At 42.8% G+C, this 21,378-nt stretch overlaps 1 protein-coding gene across 2 annotated transcripts in view; it reads right to left on the bottom strand.

The window, feature by feature from the left end:
- Positions 1-20,917, bottom strand: part of SUCLG2 (succinate-CoA ligase GDP-forming subunit beta) — a 266,471-nt gene extending 245,554 nt beyond the window's left edge. Inside the window, exon 1 of one of the 2 annotated variants that reach the window (XM_032324636.1) lies at positions 20,704-20,917. In XM_032324636.1, the coding sequence (XP_032180527.1) occupies positions 20,704-20,787 (84 nt within the window). In that variant the 5' untranslated portion in view covers positions 20,788-20,917. Of the gene's footprint in view, positions 1-2,960; positions 3,102-20,703 lie in introns of those variants that run through there. The other variant, XM_032324626.1, reaches the window with a different exon arrangement.
- Positions 20,918-21,378: the final 461 nt, after the last annotated feature.

The raw sequence follows: 21,378 nt of genomic DNA on the forward strand, positions 1-21,378 counted from the left end.
CTGTTTTCTATGAAGCGGATCTTGCATTAGAACCAAAATCCTTTCCAACTTTGGCCATGTTTATTGGCAAGGCTGCCATATAGTATACTAAATTCTAACTGAAAAGCATTCTACAGGCTGTAAACAGTAAAGATGCGCCAGCTAGAGGTATGGCACAAAATTCCCCAGGCCTGAAAATCAAGAACACATATTAAACCATCAACACTTAACTTCTCCATTACAATTTATTCCAACTCACACTTATCAAAGGGTTCCTTGGGTAAACAGATGAAGTAATTGGTTTTTCACAGGTGGGGGCTGGGGAGGCTGGAGGAAAATGTTTCCAAGCAGTATCTGATTTTTTTTCTATATCATATTTTTAATGTTATTCATGGGCATTTTTTTAATTAAATGAGAAAGAGAATTATTCTTTCAACTTCTCAAGTTCTTTTTTTTTCTTTTTAAGATTTTATTTATTGACAGAGAGAGATAGAGAGAGCAGGGGGAGTGGGAGAAAGAGAAGCAGGCTCCCCATCAAGCAGGGAGCCTGATGTGGGGCTTAAACCTAGCACCCTGAGATCATGACCTGAGCCGAAGGCAGAGGCTTAACTGACTGAGCCATCCAGATGCCCCTCAACTTTTCAAGTTCTAATGATGTCATTCATTTTTTTAAAGATTTTTTTACTTATTTGAGAGAAAAAAAGAGAATGAGTGGGAGGGGCAGAGGGAGAGGGAGAGAGAGTCTCAACCAGACTCCCCGCTGAGCACAGAACCTGATGCCAGGCTTGATCCCACGCCCCTGACCCTGAGATCATGACCCAAGCTGAACCCAAGAGTAGGGTGCATAACCAACTGTGCCACCCAGGAGTCCTCTCCCACACCAGATATTTAAAGTTAATAATTATCCATCAAAAGCAGCAAATTCCTTACCTTCAGTTAACTGTAACCCTTTGCTAAACAGCAATTCGACATATAGAATTTTCATGTGTTAGATGCTAGAGATGCAAAGACGAAAGAGACTCGCCGCTGGAGGGGGTAGGAGAGTGATAATAGCAGAAAACACAGAAAGCATTATAAGAAGTACCATTTGGGCTAAATCTTGATGATAGTAAGGAGATAGGTCGGAAAAAGCCCATTTCCAGCAGAGAAAACATAATGTGAAAAAATACATGAACATGTAAGTCCAATGTTTGAGGGGGACCTCCTAGATCAAGCAGTACGAAAACGGGAGACTGTGTTTGCATGCTGAGTCCACGCACAGGAGGAAAAAAGAGAATGAGGCCCAGAGTGGAGGGAAGAGGAAACCTGAAGGTTGCTCGTCTGCAGTATGGTACCCAGTTCACTCTCTACGACACGCTTTTGATGATCCAGAAAGAATACCACCAGAATGATTCTTCCTTGCCAAACTTGTAGGTATGTGGTATTTATCCTAAGTTAGTCAGCTTGCTATTTGAGGAAAGCATATCATTTACTCCACCCTCACAGCATGCCCATATGTAAAACAATCGATTATGAATATGTTCAGTTAAACAAAAAAACAAAATGTATTGTCATCATTCCTAGCAAAACCACTAGTCCTCCAAGCACCATCCCCATCACCACCATTTCTTGAGTGCTTCCTGTAGGCCCAGCAGTCTTTACCTCCATAGGTCTTCACACAGCTCCCCACCCCTGGCCCACTGCGGTTCCTCTACTGACACCGGTGGAAAATGAAGCTTTGAGAGTTTAAGTTCCCTGCTAAGGACACAAGAGCTAGTAAGGTCAGGGTCAAGATTAGAACCCAGGTCCTTGTGCCTATATTTTCTTTGTTGTATGGTTCACCCTTCTATTGCTTAATTTTTATTTTTTTCCCTAGCTTTACTGAGATCTGACAAAACCATTAAGATATTTATAGTATACAATGTAATGATGGGATATATGGAAACACTGTGGAAGGATTCCCCCCCATCAAATGAGTTACCACATCACTCTCCACCTCTTCTCGTACATACATTTTTTTGGGGGGTGGGGTGAGGGTGAGGTGATAAAATTTAAATTCTATCTCCTAGCAAATGTCAATTATATAATACATGGGTTATCAAATATAATCACCATGTTATAAGTAGACCCTCAGACCTTTTTCATGTTTAAATCTTAAAGATTATATCCTTTTATCAACCTCTCCTTATCTCTCCCATCCCACAACCCACAGCCTGTGTTCTATACCCACCAAACCATACTTACTGCTTTGTAGTCTTAGTTATGGTATTTGTTACTGGAGGTGAATGCAAATAGTCTTTAAAAGACCAATTTGAGTCCATGTAACAGCCATAAAGTAGTGTAAAAGAAAACCCACAGATTTCTGTCCCAGTGACCATAAACAAGTTTTCACTGCCCATACAAAATGGTCCTGCCTTCTGCGTTAGGACTGAATTCTTTTCAAAATTCCTCCTAAGATTCTATAAATCACTGTTAAAGTAGAAGTACAACCTCTATGTGGTATTCTTTAAACAGTCCAAGGAAACTTGAGCATCAATTCTTTTTTTCTAAAAGAACCACAGAATGGAAGCTGAGAGAAACATACCTATTATCATCAACCACCTGAACCCATTTCAGCAACTTTTATTTGATCAACATGCTATAAATGTTAGGGAGACTATCACTGATTCATAAGCTCTCCAGGTTCCTGTGGTCCATTACACTTCAGACCAGTAAGAAGAAAGCCTCTGAACAACAACAAAAATACCTAAACTCATTTCACCAAAATACCAAGTTTTGAGAGAAATATCTTTCTAATGCAGATAGATAGAAAAGCTCAGCTAGGATTTATTAGGCCAAAGTTCATGGAAATATTAAACCAAATGTTCAATATCTCTTTGCAGAATCTCAAATGGTCCCTAACTAAGAAAAGCTTAAAAGCCAAGTGAGGCCATGAAGAGACAAACCACTGAGTTTACATCAAAAACAAAACATATCTAAAGACCCAAACACATTTATGTCACCTGAATTTGAAACTGTAAATGTCCTGGAATGGGAGTCGGAAGATCGGGGTTCAAGTTCCTGCTATGACCCAGGCGGCACAAATGGTTTTCCACGTTTAAATTCTCTGCATTCAGCTGCTTTATCATGTAAGAGATGACGTCAAAGAGGCCTAACCATTCTCACATTCTAGAATTTCAGAGAATTTGAAAGTTTTCCTACTGCTATTCTAAATCTATGTTCTTTTCTTAAGATTTTATTTATTTATTCGACAGACAGAGATCACAAGCAGGCAGAGAGGCAGGCAGAGACGGAGGGGGAAGCAGGCCCCCTGCTGAGCAGAGAGCCCGATGTCAGACTCCATCCCAGGACCCTGAGATCATGACCCAAGCTGAAGGCAGAGGCTTAACCCACTGAGCCACCCAGGTGTCCCTCCTACTGCTACTCTAAAACCTAGATGAGGGAACGAAGACACGAAGGATTAAACTAAATCTCCAATGCACAAGGCTCACAAGTGGCTTACCTGTCACTTGCGACAGACCTGCAGCAGGTTGTTGCAGGTGCAACAGACCTGCTCCACCCACAGGACCTCAGATCCCTCCACATGGTTCCTGTGTCTCCCACCCCCAGCAGCCAGCTCATGTGGCCCTTTGTCTTGGGGTGCTGATGCCAACTTCCCCTTGAGTACGAAGAACCACAAGTGCCTGGGAATTTATAACCTGATGGAAGAGATAAGGATGTATAAATACTCCAACTCCCTTGCCCCTACTGGGGAAGCTCTAGGGTGCCACATGCATATACCACGTCCAGTCTGCCCTGTCGAATAAAAGCAAACTTGCCCTCCTTGAGTCTCAGCTGAATAGCACACCCTCCTTATCCTGCTTCTCCTACTGGTTCAACTTCCCTGATCCCCTTTCAGACTTTCCTGGAAATACCTCCCCGCCAAAAATCACTTTCACATGAATCCTTCTTTCACTGTCTCCTACCAGGAAACACAAACTGAGAGAAATTTAAAGGCGACTCTAGTCCAAAGATTTCCAAATGACAACTGCTTACACACAATTCCTGCTATACCCACAAAATACAATTGCTTTATGTGGTTAACCAACCACATAGCTTATTAAGGATCTTTATTTTAAACAACTACCTATGTTGTTTGCCTGGGTAGAAGGTAATACCAATACAGTCTAAAAAGAAAAAGGGATTCAGCTCTGGCTAGTGCAGGAAAAAATTCCTGAGCTGAAGATCTTAAAAGCACACTGGCACTGGACCAAAAATTCTCCCTGATGAAATCTGAACAATTTGAAGATATTTAAGAGTCACTTCCTCACTCGGTGATTCGCTGATATCTGATGCTGCCTCCCTGTATCACCTAGCCTTGCCAGTGCCAATGGGATGCTCTCTGCACTCTGGGACACATTGCTTTAGTAGCCATGTTGTGTATGCACCCGGCTCGTGGCGTAATTCCTGGTACGTAGCCAAGGTACGGTAAATGTTAAACTGTTTAAGGAGCAAGCTGAATCTCAAAGAAGCTGAGTATCTTACCTGAAGCCACATGTTGATCAGTGGGCTAGGATCGGATACAACTGAACCCTTTCTTTCCACGCCACCTGCCAGCATCTAGAACCAGATGTGATTCATTCCTAGAACTCACGAGGACTCTTCCTAGATGACTTCTTCTGTGGCAGTAAGTCTATACAAGTAAATACATTTTTACTCTCTTATAATCTCCGTTTCTCCTATTCTCCCCCAAAGTCTCTGAGAATTCCATGGAACATTGCTGCTGACTGATTTTCATCCACTATTTGCCTATTAGCATAACCTCTTTTTATTACTTTCCTTTTTCAACTACTGCTATTACTCCTTTTTTTCTTTCATTATAACCCTCAGAATTGATTTCAGTTTTATGTTCATTATTGTTCACTTATAATCAGCTTTTGATTGCATGCTGATTATTCTTAAATTTCAACTTTATAGGACTGAAGAAAAACAGTGCCTGGTGTTATGCTTCTGATTACAAAATCAGCTGGATTAAGTTATGTAACTGTTTTTTAAAAGGCCTGTACCTAAGTTTTAAAATGCAATTTTTTTGTTTAACCTTGGATGAGCTGTCTGAATAGAGAATGGTTAAGAGCAGGGTGAGACCAAAAAATAATGAGGTTTGTTTTCCACTTAAGCTACATGAAAAATACCAGAATTGACACATCTAAGTAAGGCTCTGTATTTATTTCAATTTCTTGCTGCAGTTCAAAATGCTTCTAGAATTCCTATTTAGGAGGTGGTATCAGAGCTTACACTCTATTCCCTGGAATATCCTTCTCTCAATTGCAACTCTTCTTGCTTTAAATTGATCTCACTTTCAGAAATGGTCAGAGCTTCTCAAACGAGCACTGGTGAATAATGTAGTGGGAAACAAGGTTTGATTCAAAAACAAGCATATGAAGCATAAAGAAAGACAACTTGTACTCATGGTCCATGAGCTGGCTTTCCAAGGAGCTATAAAAGATGTGCATCTCTAGGAAAGCTCAGAGATGCCAAAAGGGTCCAGGTGGAAAAGCTCAAGGTGAGTCAAGAAACTTGCATACCACACAACACCAAAGGCATTATATTTACTTCCTCTGGCTGTCAGAACAAAGCACCACACAGTGGATCTTAAAAGAAATATTTTGTCTCAACGTTCTGAGAACAAGGCATCATCAGGGCTGGCTCCTTCTGAGGCTGTGAGGGAGAACCTGTTCCATGCCTCTCCCCTCGCTTCTGGTGCTTTTTTGGCCTCCCTTGGTGTTCCATGGCTCGTAGAAGCATCACCATGATCTCTTCATGTTCAGATAAGCGTTCTCCCTATCAGCATTTCTGAATCTCAATTTCCCCTTTTTATAAGGACACCAGTCTTACTGGATTGGGGCCCACCACAGCAACTTCAGTCAACTTGATAATCTCTGTAAAGATTCTATCTGGAAATAAGATCCCATTCTGAGGTACAGAGGCTTAAACTGTGAAAGGAGAAATTTGTTTTTGGAAGGGACACCATCCAACCCGTGACAGGCACAAATGAACAGAACAATCTTGAGTGGCAACCCAAGGAGTTGTGTGGGGCAACAGCTGTGACAAGAGCTCTGTGTATAAAGTCTCTGAACCAGTCTGCTTTTTTAAAATAGGCTTGGTGAGGGCAATAAGAACACCTACTTCCCAGGGTCACTGTAAGAACTCAATGAGACAATCCTGCTCAAGGCACGACACCAGACTCACGCAAGAGATGTGCTTGGGAAATGTCCGGAGTCTATTCTGGCATGTACTCAACTTCAGGTTATCTGAACAAACACAATCAACAGCCCCTGTGTAGGTGAGTTCCAGAGGAACACTACAGCTACATTCCAGAGAGCCCGGCGGAGCTTTCAAAAGCACCACGCACCTCTCCCTAAACTGCCCATTTCTCAGTGGTCTCCACCGCACTGGCCTATATACGCTCCTTAAAGGCAGCAGCAACCTCATAAGCCCAAGCTTCCTACCAACCCACCATTCTCCAGGGCCTAATAAGTGTGCCTATTATGCATTTAGCAAATACTCACTGGAAGAATAAAAGAATATGAATATTTAGTAGAATATTAACAGTAAAGGTATTTCTTAAACATTTTAACCAGACATGGGAAACAGGAAACGTAGCTCAAACTATACACCAGACAACATTTCTACTTTGAAGAGCATTAACATAAAATATAGCAGCTCACAATAGCATTATTCACAATAGCCAGAAGGTGAAAGCAACGTAAGTGTCCACGGATGAATGAATGGAGCAACAAAATGTTACATATGTTTATACATACAGTTGAATATAATCCAGCCTTAAAAAGGAAGGAAATTCTGGCACTTGCTATTGCATGGATGAGATTTAAGGGCAGTATGCTAAATGAACTAAGCCAGTCACAAAGGACAAACATGGTGTGATTTCTCTTACATGAGGTCCCTAGAGTGGTGAAATTCACAGACACAGAAAGAATGTTAGTTTGCAGAGGGCTGGTGAGGAGGGAAAGGGGGAGCTAGTATGTAATCGGTACCAAATTCCAGTTAGGGAAGATGGAAAAGTTCTTGGAGCTGGATCGTGGCAATGGATGCAGAGCACTTACTTGAGGTGAATGCACTTAAGGCCAAAAAGACACACACTTCAAAATGGGTAAAATGGCAATTTTATGTTGTGCATATTCTACCACAATAACAAAGTAAATAATAAAAATTTTTAAAAATATATACACATTTGTATTTTTAGAACCTTTAGAAACTTGGTAAGCAAAACCAAGGTTTCAGAGACATAAAAGGCATTTGCAGGGTCAAATTTTGAATCGAAAATGCAGTCCCTTTGCTACTTCCCTTAACATCCTAAATTCAATCACAAAAACACTGCTTTGCATTCATAATTAATTTTACTTAAATTACAACAATATTGCTTATTTAGAACTTCAAAGTTCCAGTAAAGGGATTCTTTGCTGACCTATTAAAAAAGCCTTTGAAGTATGTGTGGGGAAATAGATTCACCCTGTAGCAGAGAACAAAATATCTTTAAGAAAGAAATACTGGAACTTGTGGATTGCAGTAAACATAACATTATTGATATACTGTCAATATTAAGATAAATGAAATGTCATACTCATACGTGGCCCTTTAATGGAAAAGGAAACTTAATAATTTTCTCTCATCTCTATCTGAAGCTTTAACTCTATGTGTGTTTTCCCTCACATTAAAATTATATTTTATATAAAATATAATTATAAAATCAATTTTATACCACTCATAAAAGCCTCACCATAAACCTTTACCAGACAAAAAAGAAAGCATCCATTAAATTCACAATATGCCCTGCTAGGAGTTTTGGATCTGGTATTCCAATCCTAAAAGTACCTGTGATATCGTGATTCATAGTAAGAAATGCATATTTGGACTTCATCCATGGTCCTGGTGTGGAGCTCCTAAAAATCCTGGTCCTAAGTGATGAGAACAATAAAGGTGTCTTCTTGTTATGTGCACAAGGTGACTTTTGGACCCCACCTGAGGATGGGCGCTGGTTGCTAGGGGAACCAAGCAAGTGATCAGACGGTTAGAGCTTTCAGTCCCATCCCTCTTAGGGGAGGTGGGAGGGTCTGGAGACCAAGTTCAATCACCAGTGGTCAGAGATTTAATCAATCATGCCTAGGTATAAGGTCTCCAGAAAAATGCCTGACCTATGGGCTTCTGAGAGCTTTGCAGTTGGTGAACACATGGAGTTTTGGGGACAGTGGTGCATTCAGTGCATGGAAGCTGTTCAACTCTACTCACATACCTTGCCCTAGTCATCTCTTCCACCTGGCTGTTCTTGAGTTATAGCCTGTAATAAACCAGTAGTAATCTAGTAAGTAAAGTGTTTCTCTAAATTCTATAAACTGCTCTAGGAAACTGATGGAACCTGAGGTGGGGGGAACCAAGGGAACCTCTAATCTATGGTTCGTCAGAAGCACAGGAGACAATCTGGACTTGAGATTGGCAGAGGGGGCCAGGAGCCAGCAGTTTTAGGACTAAGTCCTTAACATGTGGGATCTGAGATTATCTCCGGTAAACAATGTCAGAATGGAGATGAATTATAGGACACCTAACTGATGCTGGAGAATCACTTGGTGGTGTTAGAAAACCCATCTGAATTGGTGTCAGAATCTATACCCTAAGTCTCGGCCTCCCCAAATGACCAATCATAAGATTTCTGCTTCCATTTCAAAGGAGACTACTCAACACTTAAGTTATTCAACCTTTCTTCATCATTTTTAAAGTAGTGAGGGTAACGAGTTTATAACTTCACTATCTCAAATTTATCTAGCTTTCCTAATTAGCCAAATAGCACATTTATTTTTTCATGCTAATTGTTAAAATGTTAACAACTGAAAAATTCATTCTTCTTTTCCCTGCATTGTTGGTTTTTACGTTCAATGATACATCGCTTTAAAAAGAGTTGTGAATCATAACAAAGAAACACTCCCTATTAATAGTTTATCTCCTTAATCAAAAATAATTAATGGGGCGCCTGGGTGGCTCAGTGGGTTAAGCCACTGCCTTCGGCTCAGGTCATGGTCCCAGGGTCCTGGGATCGAGCCCTGCATCAGGCTCTCTGCTCAGCAGGGAGCCTTCTTCCTCCTCTCTCTCTGCTGCCTCTCTGCCTACTTGTGATCTCTATCTGTCAAACAAATAAATAAAATCTTTAAAAAAAATAATAATTAATAACTTTCAGCTTTCTTTATATTACTTAAGGCCTACGTAAGCCCTAAGGCTGGAACGAGAGTGCATATTAAATGTGGTTTTCCTCCCCTTTTCAAAGGTAAGATAACCCAAATAAGTCCTTCAAAGTCCAGGCAGTTTTAACTTTAGCACCTTGATAGCAATTAGGAGAGCAGAATCAGAAGATGAGGGCAATAAGCAAAAGATAGCAGAGTTTCATTATACAAATGTGAAGAGATCCCCATTGATCTGGTAAAAAGTAGTATTTTCTGATAAAGCTAAAAATCTCGCAATCGGTGGTAAGGCCAAGAAAGTCCTTTACCCAAGAGTTTATTTTATTCCTCTATTCCTGAGCACACACAAGGCACCACAAGGAGCCTCTCTCTCCTTTCATATCATTGCCTACCTTGACTCTTCTGATTCTCTGGGCTGCCACTGCTCATCTTCCTTGCAAACTGAGGCACTAAGGGGATTTAGAGGAATGGTAGGGAAAGATCTAAGAAAATAGAGCCTTTCTGATTCTGGTTTGCAATCATAATCCCAACACCAATCACTAATATTTACTGATAATTTAAGGCACAGTGCTAAGATGGTGCTGAGCTCAGTTAATGCTCAGTGCGACTGTAGGAGGTGAGTACGGTAACTCTCCCCATTTTGCAGTTGAGGAAACTCAGGCACAGGGTAATTTCATCAAATTTAACCACCAACAATTTTTTGCACCACTTTGATGTACCACTGGGAAAAACGTGCAAATCAATCTATGACACAAGTATAAAATATATTTGGAATTCAGAGATGTTGAAATGCGGGTAAAGAAACGTGTGTCTTGGGGTGCCTGGGTGGCTCAGTGGGTTAAGCCGCTGCCTTCGGCTCAGGTCATGATCTCAGGGTCCTGGGATCAAGCCCCGCATCGGGCTCTCTGCTCAGCAGGGAGCCTGCTTCCTTCTCTCTCTCTCTCTGCCTGCCTCTCAGTGTACTTATAATTTCTCTCTGTCAAATAAATAAATAAAATCTTTAAAAAAAAAAAAAAAAAAAAAGAAACGTGTGTCTTACAAATAAAATATGGAAATAATTTTCACAAGACCATGGGTCTGAATGAAATGAACCCTGCCCCCTGAGTTCCAGCTGACTGCACCAGGGACTGATATGGGAACTAGTAGCCTGTGCAGGCAGCTTAAAGGAAGCCCTGCCCAATAAGAAGCTCATTATTGAGTGGTGGCAAAAAGACCCAAACAAATCCTCTTTGGGAAGCATGAAGTGGAGATAAACCAAGATAAGTTGAGTACTTCAACTCACAATATTGCTTCAAGCAAAGCTGAGGAAGTGTTCTGGGCCTGTATGAAGCCCACTGTCTACAGATACCTTAAAAATTGTTTGGCTATTTTGTTTGGCTATTTTGGATAAATGAACTGACTTCTCATGATACCCCATTTTCTCATTTAATAGTTTCTTCCTGAGAAATACTTTTCATTTTAATCATAAGAAAACAGTCTAAAACAAGTCCCACTGCCACCACCTTCAAGTCTGGTAAAGTAGTCCAATACAAATCAAAAAGGTGAATAGTAAAATCTTCAGAAAGTTGGAAATGTGAAAAAGGGAAAAAAAGCAACCGTGAACATGTGATCTTGGAGAAAACAAGATGGGTTAGCAGCAGATCATGAAGGGTGGAAAATAACGTGATGCTCTAGAGATCAGGCCTCCCCATCCACACTGCACTCTGAGCTCTGCAACTTGGGGCAGCCATGGTGCTGTTCCTAAGACCTCCCCACCTCCCCCATGTGCTGTAGGATGGAGGAAGACACCTTATACAAAATAGTCACTCTTTCAGCTGGTCAGTGATCTAAACCTGAATACAAAAGGATGAGCTAGACAAATAAGATTTTCTTATTAGAAGTATAACATCCTGGGAGACAGAAGCTGGATGATGTTTGGGAGATATGGGGCTATAGTAGGCATGGGAATGAACAATCTAAATCAAGTACAGGTACCCCAATGTTTACAGCAGCAGGGTTCAAAATAGCCCAAATATGGAAAGAGCCCAGATGTCCATAGACAGATGAATGGATAAAGAAGATGTGGGGTGTGTGTGTGTATGTAATGGAATATTATTCAGCCACAAAAAAATGAAATCTTACCATTTGCAACAACATGGATGGAACTTAAGGTTATTATGCTAAGTGAAATAAGTCAACCAGAGAAAGGCAATTATCACATGATCTCACTCATGGGGAATTTAAGAAACAAAACAGAGGATCATAGGGGTAGGGAGGGAAAAATAAAATTAGACAAATTCAGAGAGGGAGACAAACCATAAGAGTCTCTTAACTATAGGAAACAAATGGAGGGTTACTGGAGGGGAGATGGGTGTGAGTGTGGGGATGGGGTAACTGGGGGGTGGGCATTAAGGAGGACACATGATGTAATGAGCACTGGGTGTTACAGGTAAGTGATGAATCACTGAAGTCTACCTCTGAAACCAATAATATATTATATATTAACTGAATTTAAATAAAATTCTAAAAAAAAAACATGTGCAGGTGGAAGTTATAAAGAGATGTAACCACGATGAGTGGAAAAGGCACGGAAGAGCCAACACCAAGGAAGACTGGTCTTGAGTTCTAGTCCATTTCTCTTTCAATAAACCTTTTATTTTCCTGGAGATACGTCCAAGCGGGTCTCTTTAACTAAAGCAGACTCAAGATGCAACAGAACCGCTCACACAAGCCAGAGAGCGAGAAGGAAATAACTAAGCCATACTGTACCATTTCAACAAGACCATGATGTCATTAACATCAGAAAAAGCCTGGGGCTTGGGGCTCGGGAAATGTGTCACTCTCAAGGCACTCAGTCTTAGAAACATGTGTTTGGTAAGGGAGGCAGATTTAGGGGCTTTTGAGTTCTCTTCTTTTATTTACATGTTCCTTTCCCGGGGCCATAACAAAGAGTTCAGAGAACACTTGGGCACAGGGACAAAGTACATGGTTCTAGGAGCAAAGATAAGCAAGATATTTTTTAACTAGAGTGTTCCGCTTACCCTCTCCACTCAGGGATGGTAAACAGCCTTTATCACCGTGGTGCTTTTAGCACAGGATAAAGAAAAGCCAGTAATGGGGACCCGGCACGGAAACAGTGGCCCCTGTCCAGTCTACTGCTTTAATAATGCCCATATTCCTCTTCTACCCCCATTACCAACATTCAGTCCAATTCAGTTAAGAGTTTTCCAAAGACAGTCTTGGTTTCTGTTATACCTGCTGCCCTAGTATAGTTACTCACAGTGCTCACATTCACTCTCAAGATATCCCAATTTGGCAATAAACTATAAATTATGCAGTCACCCTAATTTTGGTTCAAGCCCCTGTCTTCTCCCATTTTATGTATCACAGGAGAAAAAAAAAAAGAAAGAAAGAAAGAAAGAAACCTGTCAATCACAAGTGTGCAAAAAAAGTCTGAAATGAGAAAAAGCTAATCTTATAATAAAATATGTAATCACGGAGGCACTTGAATGGTACAGTCAGTTAAGCATCCAGCTCCTTCTTTGGGCTCAGGTCATGGTCTCAGGGTTGTGGGATCAAGACCCATGTCAGGTTCCACACGCAGCTCGGAACCTGCTAGAGATTCTCTCTCTGTCCCTCTCCCTCTGTCCCTCCCTCTGTTTGCACACGTACACACACTCTCTTTCTCTCTAAAATATATAGATAAAATCTTTAAAAAAATTTATTATTGTTACAGATCACAAAAATCGTCAGTGTTAAAGGCAAGACTTAGACGGAGGCAGTCTGATCCCAGTCCTGATTTAGCCAGTCTCCTGACATAATCATTACTGCCACTGAATCAGCTCAACAGTCCCCCAAATAATCACCTTGTTTGGATTCCTCTAACCCTCTTCATCCTCTAGGCAGAAAGGGTATGCTAACGCATAAAACTGCCCCATCGCCTCACTATCTAACTCCTCACTATCCACTGCCCTCAAGAATAAACCTCAACTCCACTACCAGACCCACCAGGACCAGCAGAATGGTGCATGCCCCTGCTTATGTCCCCCACCTCAAAATCCACAAGACAGCTCAAAATCCCTCCTGAAATTCCTCAGTGCCCACAAGTCAAAACTCTGGGACTCAGACAGTCCCATATGGAAATGGATCAAGCACAAGAAGTGCAAAGTGGTGGGAAAAGAGATTCCAGATCCACATCCCACCCTCACTTGGGTCCCACACTTACAGAGACCCACTCCTAACGCTTTGCCAGGTCTCCAGGAACAACTGATATATTACATCAAATCACTCCAATTTTAAAATGAAAATAAATTTCAGAGTTAAACATGAGGCATGTATGCCTTCATGACTGGTGTAGTTTTTTTTTAACCATTTCTAGAAAGAGGTAAAAGCTGGCCATGATATCAGCACCCTGATCAAAGTCTGAACTCAGAACACCAGTTCATCCTCCATTAGCATTCCCCAAAGCCCACCTGCAAGGGCAATGCCATTTCACAGATGCTCCAGCACTCCTGAAACCCTCCAGGTAGCGCTTTGTAGTTGGGCAGACAGCGAAGCACGCATCTGTCTATCCCTTTGGTACATGTTTTGACTATGGTCTATTCTTTAAGTGGCCTCCCACCCCAAATTTTTGATGCATATGAGGTCTAGAAGCCATTACTACTAAGTCAACACCAACATGTGCAAACATTTCTTTTTTTTTTTTTTTAAAGATTTTATTTATTTATTTGACAGAGAGAGATCACAAGTAGGCAGAGAGGCAGGCAGAGAGAGAGAGGAGGAAGCAGGCTCCCTGCTGAGCAGAGAGCCCGATGTGGAACTTGATCCCAGGACCCTGAGATCATGACCTGAGCCGAAGACAGCGGCTTAACCCACTGAGCCACCCAGGTGCCCCTGTGCAAACATTTCTAGAACAAGCCACATCCAGGGGGTGCAACCGAGCTCCCCATGTGACCTTCCCCGTTGCTACCTTGGGCCTCTACAGAACTTCACTTCATGCCATCTGTGCAGTAATGAACAGCTGGAGCCCAGGAGGAAGGCCTTGGATTCTCTGAGCCTCAAGTTCCCCAGATGCAAACGGAAAAATAATCACTGCTCTCTCATATGGTTGTTGCAAGGATTAAGTGAAATAAAACATATGGAAACACCAAGCTGGTGCCTAACCCTGAGATGGCAGCAAACAATACATGTTTATCAGATCTGAGAAAGGAAAATGTTTCTGGCTTAATAAAGCCTAAGAAAAATGAAAGTAAATTTAGCTTCAAATTCATTGCAAAAGAATTAATCATTGTGAGCCAACTATATCATTATAATGTCAAATGTACTCTTTGTAACCATCTATGCAAATTATTCCTTTTCAGAGAACAATAAATAGAGGTTCAGCCAGGTTCAATAACTTGCAAAGCAAGAACCTGGCAGACCCAGGATTTCAACTTAGTTCTATCTGAATGCCGAATTCATAGTCTTTCCTCCTCTGTTACTCTGTTTCCCAGACTCTAAAGCAGGGGGGGACAGAGTCAGGTAAGAGCCTGCAAAGGACAACGTGCAGCACTGATTAGTACACCTGAGTCAACATGAGTCCAAAGGGCCAACGGTGCCTGCCACTCAAGGCAAAGAGATGAGGAAATGTAAGCCATCAGTGCAACCGGCCGGTTTAGCCCCAAGAGGACCCTTTAATACAGCTTAATGTTTCAACAGCCTAAGTGGCTTGTCAGCATGAGACCGGTGACTTCCGGGCACTGTGATTTTAAGCAGATGACTCTGTGACCCCTGGATGCCCGTTCCCTTACAGGTATCACGAAGACAGTACAACCCTTTCTGCAGGTTGTTGCAAGGCTTAAAGAAATAATGCGGCGCCATCACTCCGCCTGGGTCTCGGGCACATATGGAATGAACAGTCCTATTATGAAAGCCCTCTCACAAGCAGACTTTCTACATCCCCTTCCTTCCTCTCCTGACTCAATGATCAGCATCATCACTCCACTTCTGTTACTTCACCTGCCTCTGGCTACTCTCTGAGTGCCCTACCCACTCACTGGGACCATAAAATCTTATTGCAGACCTAGTCAGGCCAGCCAGGAAAACTGGGGTGTGTAAGAAAATCCCTGGCCTCACAGAGCTTACAAGCTTTCCTTGGAGGAGAGCGAGGAAGACTGACCATAAATAAATACACAAACACACACACAGAGTAAACCGCCAGGTAAAGTGTTATAAACTGCTAAATAAAGCAAGAAAGGGGCAGAGAATAATCCCCAGCGTGAGGGAGAATCAGATAAAATAATGAGAGAAAGTCTGGTCTGAAGATTTAACATTGAGTTGGAGAGGCGAGTGGAAGAAGGGAACACGGCCTGAGATCAGAGGGAATGGCGAGTCAGAGGGGAGGGCACAGCAGGTGCCCCAATGCAGGAAGAAGTAGTGCCTTTGAAGACCAGCAACACAGCTCTATTGCAGCTACAACCCCTGGTATAATTACTGGCTTACATGCCAATTTTGCCACCAAACTCGAAGCCCCCTGAAGGCAGTCCCTTGCATCTCCTTTCTGCATTCACTCAGTCACACAGTGTTCATTAATGAGGTGCACCTATATATCCAGCAGTCTCTTAAGCACTGAATTTACAGGGAAGAACTAAATCAATATAGTTTCCAACCTCAGGGAGCTTACACTAAATAGCACTGGGCACAGCCTAAGTACTCAGAAAATGAACTAAATGGCAAGTTTTTTGGTCATGGAGTTCTATGCACACTGAGTTCTAGGCTTTCTACAGCCTATCCTCTTTCCTCATTTGCCTAAAAGATGACCGTCAGCCCTCTGCTTCAGTTTCTCACCTGCCTTTCTTTCCCTTCTCAGAACCAGGCTAGGGGCAATGAGTCCTCTGATCTCCCCACCTTCTCTCTGCCCTCTGTCTTTGCATGCAGCCCCCTCCACCAGGAATGCCCTCCCCATCTCCATCTTCTTCACCAGACTAACTTGAGTATTATTTCCCAAAATTTCATTAGTATATTGATTTTACCATTTGCTCAAATGTGTACAAGTGTCTCAAGTTCTCCAGGCAAAACATTTCCATCGAGTAACAGAAAGCGATAAATCAAGTGACAATTCCACACTGAGTAGTAAAGAGAATTGAAGCCTAAATGATCTGAGGCTACTTACATAATCTCTCTTCCTCCCCAAGATCTGAGATATTATTTCAGGGACTTTCTGGGCATTGTGCCTACAGAACTGGGCTAGGATACGGGGGCAGCAAAATTCTCACTACTCAGGGTGTGTGCACTCCATCACTGGCCGGTAAAAGGTAAGTTTCTTTTACAGTAAATAAAACCAATTTGGGACACTCAACGGTCTTCCCCACACAGAAGGTCAATAGTTTAGCTTCTAAATTATCTAAGATAGATTTCCTTTTCTAACAGCAGAAATTGCAGCTGTACTTCATCTTTTTAAAAAAAAATACTTATTCTTTGAGGCAAGAAGGCACATATAGGTGAGTCACAACTTCAAACGCAGCCTCCACAGCCTCATTTGGCTGATAAGGACTTGCCCAGAATCTTTAGGCCGTCACTTCTAAAAGCCACACATCCATCTTTCTTCTCCTACTTCCTGAAAGAGGAGAAAATTGAGCTGGAGCCATCCATTTTGAAGTATACAACAGCAGAAGTGTGCGTCTAAGCAGACGCGTCCAACATTATGCCCTTCTCTCTCAGTTCCCGGACAGCAGCTCTGGGCTTCACAGACAACCAAATGATGATTCTACACGTGCGGACCTGATAACAGTGTTTCCCACAGTGTCTGTGCTCCTCTCACAACAGGGCAGCTCTGTGAACTTCACCCTGCCATTATGAGAGGGAAAATGTACAGAAGAGGCAACAATACCAGGTTTAGAATTATCATGAGCTATTTAAACTCTGTGCCCTCGACCAAGATTTCCCCTAAGACATGACCTACGCAATGGGCTCTGTGTCAGTCCATGTGTCCACCGTGGCCGTGCCTTGCTGTATCACCCTGCCATGTAACGCAAAACCCTGTTCTCCTAGCTGGCTAGTTTGGACATGGGAACATGTCCTTTATCTGTGAAAAGAGCCCTAATAGGGGTTAGATCTTGACTGGGGTGCTGAGTTCACAGAACATTCTCTTTAAAAGTTTCAAAGCCAGTCTAGGTCTATAATAAGAAGTACACAGTACAGTGATTAAATGCCTTGTTTTCAGCAACCAGGACTGGGGTTCAGACCAACTATTTTTTACAAGCCAAATAATTTGGGCAAGTCACTTAACCACTCTAGGCTCTTTCAAGTTCCTTATCAGACACTGCAAATCCCCACCTGATCTGGCCCCTACCTACCTCAGATGCCTATTAGGACCACCATGTTCCCTTCTTTAAGTACTTGAACATGCTGAGCTCACACCCACCTCAAGGTCTTTGCACTTGCTGTCTTCTCTGCCCTATACACTCTTGCCCAGAGTTTCACCTGGCTGGCTAATTTTCATTACTAAATTCTCAGCTCAAACGTCAAAAGTCACCTCCAGGATCTCATAAACATAATGCTAAGAATGTGAGTCCAAATTGTGCAATTCCATTTACAGAAAGTACAAAAAGGAACAAGACCGTGGAATGGTGGTGTAAGTCTGGGCACTGGTTATCCTTTCCAGGGTGGAGGTAGCAACGAGTAGGAACATGAGGGGGCCCTCTGGGTTACTACTAAATGAAGAGCTTTTTTTTTTATCTGGTTCTGGTGACCTGGGCATGTTCAATTTGTGAGAACCCATCAAGCTGTTCACTTGTAATATGCACATTTTTAATACATGCGTTATACTGCAATAAAAAAAATTGGGCCAAAACAAAACTAAAAACCCCACTTTGTCAAACTGAGTTTCCCTTGACCATCTAATCAACACTCTCATCTTCTTGGCTAAGCTTGTCATTCTCCATCCTATGATCCTATTTAATTCTCTTCTTTGCCTTTGTCCCTGGCTAGAAATCATCTTACTGTTTGTGTATGAAAAGTCAAACCCTTCCCCACCCCTATGAAAATAAAGTATGATGTGGTCATGTACTCTGCCTGCTTTATTCACTAACCCTAAATATCAGCACCTAGAAGAATCCTGTTCACCGTGTAGACTGAATAAAAAATGTATGTAAAATAAGTGGCTAAAGGGGCCCTCTAAAAATATAACATCAGTCATAAGTCAAAACACTGAAGCCAAGAGCAGAGGAAACAGAAAATGTCAATGACATGAAACCTTGGGAATAAGTGTCAAATGTTAAACTTAACTATGGGAGGTGGTAAGTAAAGTATCATTCTAGGGGTATTTTTCTGAGTGGTTAAAGTTACTTCTCTAAAGCAGAAACAGGACCTTTTACCTCTGTACACACAACAGCTTGCCCAAAGGTCCAATACAAAGTAGGTCTGAGTCAAGAACGGCAACAGATTTCTAGACACTCAGGATTTTTAGGTTTTGGGGGAAAAGGGTGGGGGTCATGTGCATTATAATGTTTGCACAGTCAAGGGAATAGGTAGGCACAACATCAAAGGAGACTCAGATGGAGTAGATACTAAGAACTAGCCAAGAATTTGAAAAGTTCCTTACAAGTCATGAGCTATTATGCTCAGCTATTATTGTCAATTCTAGAATGTTTAAATAGAAATAATGAACGTGTGTCAGTAGTTCTAGAACTTGGATGTGATATAGTTCCTATTTGGCATGCAGACTAAACTAAATACTGACATAATGCACTTTCATGAGGAAGCCTATACTCACCAAGCAACAGCCTGGTGTAATAGGAACTTAAACTACTCTGCCACAAACAATAACCTTGAACAAGTCATTAAACTTCTTTAGGCCTTGATTTTTTTCCACCAGTGAAATGAGTTGGTCGGACTAGATGCTTGCTAATGTCCAGCTTGCAAGATAGTGGCTTGGACACTATCTACTGTTCCCAACTTAAAAAGAAAAAAAAAAAATCCTCATCTTTGAAACCATGTATTTACGGTATAACACATAGGCCGCAAGGAATGTAAATCAAGGCTACTAGATGGGGTGAGGTAATGGATCCTTTCACCTAGTCTTCTTACGGAACCAAAGCTAACCATCCCCAACCAGACTCCCTAGAGTGCTGTATTCAGGCTTTCATTTCTTGGTTAGGCAGGAAGCCCAATCACATGTCAGCTGAACACTTCAGTTTCTCTGCACAATTACTTGCTTTGCTCGAGTTTTCACTGCCCTGGGCCCCATGTTTCTCATCAAGTCAAGTCTACACTCAAGAGTTAGCGCCACAGTTCTTGTTTTTTGTAACACTTAAATAATGAATAGGACTTGATCACCTGGAGGTATTCTCCTGACTCTATTACAGTAGTTATTAGTGATTTTAATTAGACAAACCTGCCATTCCTTTTGCTATTCCACCATACTGTCAAGTGCCTATTAAGGATATTACAGTAATACGTATTAGCACCTTTTAAATTTACATTAACAAAAACAGAGAAATGAGAAGTCAGGAAATGAAAAGAGAAGGCTGGGAAAAAAAAAAAAAAAAAAAAACCTTGCATGTGTTATAATTAGCCAAAGCTTAGAGTAACTCAAAAAATCATTAGTAGCTATCTTTTTATTTTTTTTCTAAAAACTATACTATGCATATCCTGGTTAAATTTGCATGAGTGATAATTTGCCTCTCATACATTAAAAATGGAAAAATGAACAAGGACCTTGCTCTCTGTGGCTCAGCCCCACACTGCCCTTTCGTTCAAAGGGGAAAAAGGTTATTTACGGAGAATCAGAAATTGAGCAGTTGAGTGATTTCTCCAAGAGTCATCACCAACTCAAAACTCCCCAGAGGGCTTCTGAATACTTGGACTCTCACGGTTCTGGAGAAGATAAAATCCGCTGGAAGCCAAGCTCGAACAGCGAGCTATTCAGCATCCAACCGGGCTCCCCTAGGTTTCTATTCTCCATAAAGGAGAAGAAAGTGGACAGGGCCAATGCTATGTCGTGCTTGAGACGGGGCGGACTGCTCCTTGAAAGGAGGGAGCGCATTTCCCACTTTTCTCCTTGACCCCCGCACTTCACCAACTCAAGCGTCCCGAAGTGTGCCAAAGCAGTCCCCCCGTAGAAAGTTCCTCAGGGAGGTGAGTTGCTAATACCAACCAGGCTGGGTTCGTTTCTAGCAATATTCATCACGTGGCCTAACAAACGCGCTCAAGGGTCAAGACGTTCCCAAAGCTCCACTGACAAAGCAGATAATAAAACCTCAGGACTCCAAAACCCGGCCCAAGGAACTTCTTGACTGGCCACTCGGCGCCAGGTGCCCTGCCGGCGCTCTCCACGTGAGCCCGGGAAACCGACGACAGCCCTGCTGAGGACTCAGCGTCGCCCTCCCTGGACCCCGGAGCCACACCCGAGGGGAGGACTAGGGAGTCCCCCGTGCGCCCGGGCGCCGCTCCGCGCGTCGCTTCCAGGGGTGCAGCGCCCGCACCGCCGCGCCCTCGCCGCCAGGAGGGAAGAGGCGGCGGCGAGGAGGGCGGCGGGGCTCCTGCCGCGGGGCGCGCTCACCTGAGACCTGGCCGCCAGCAGCGCGGGCCGAAGCATCAGGTCTCGCAGAAGTTTCCGGGCCTGCGCTGCGGCGGGGGACGCCATCTTAACCAGGAAACCCGGCGCGGGGGAGCCCAGTGCGCGCGGGCAGCGGAGGTCGGAGAGGGAGGAGGCGCGCGGGAGGAGAGGGGCGGGCCCGACCGGCCCCCACCGGGCCCCCCCTTGCGCCCCCCCCTCCCTGCGCCCCAGCGCCCGGCCCCCTGCGCCCGGCCCCGCCCCTCTTTGTGATCAGAGAGAAAGGCGAAGTGGTTTCCCTGGCTCTGCGTTCTTCTTGGGGCTCTGGGATTTCTTAGGGATCTTAAGACTTGATGAAAAGCACTTCAGGGGTGCTCCTTCCCTGGGGCAGGCCCCGCAGAGTAGGCGGTGAGGAAGGTTCACAGATTTTCTGCGCTCGCAAAGTTTAGAGTGTAGTGGGAAAAGTAGGTAGATATTGACGAGGATGCGAATAAGGATTTAAATGACTCTCACGAATAAGCAAAACACAGGATTTTTAGGGCACTGAAACTGCTCTTTATGATGCCCTAATGGTGAATACATCTCAGTATATATTCATGCAAACCTATAGAACATCCAACACCTAGAGTGAATTTTAATTTAAACTAAGGACTTTCCATGATAATGATGTGTCAATGTACA

Source organism: Mustela erminea, chromosome 1 (assembly GCF_009829155.1).
Source record: "Mustela erminea isolate mMusErm1 chromosome 1, mMusErm1.Pri, whole genome shotgun sequence".
Classification (NCBI taxonomy): domain Eukaryota; kingdom Metazoa; phylum Chordata; class Mammalia; order Carnivora; family Mustelidae; genus Mustela; species Mustela erminea.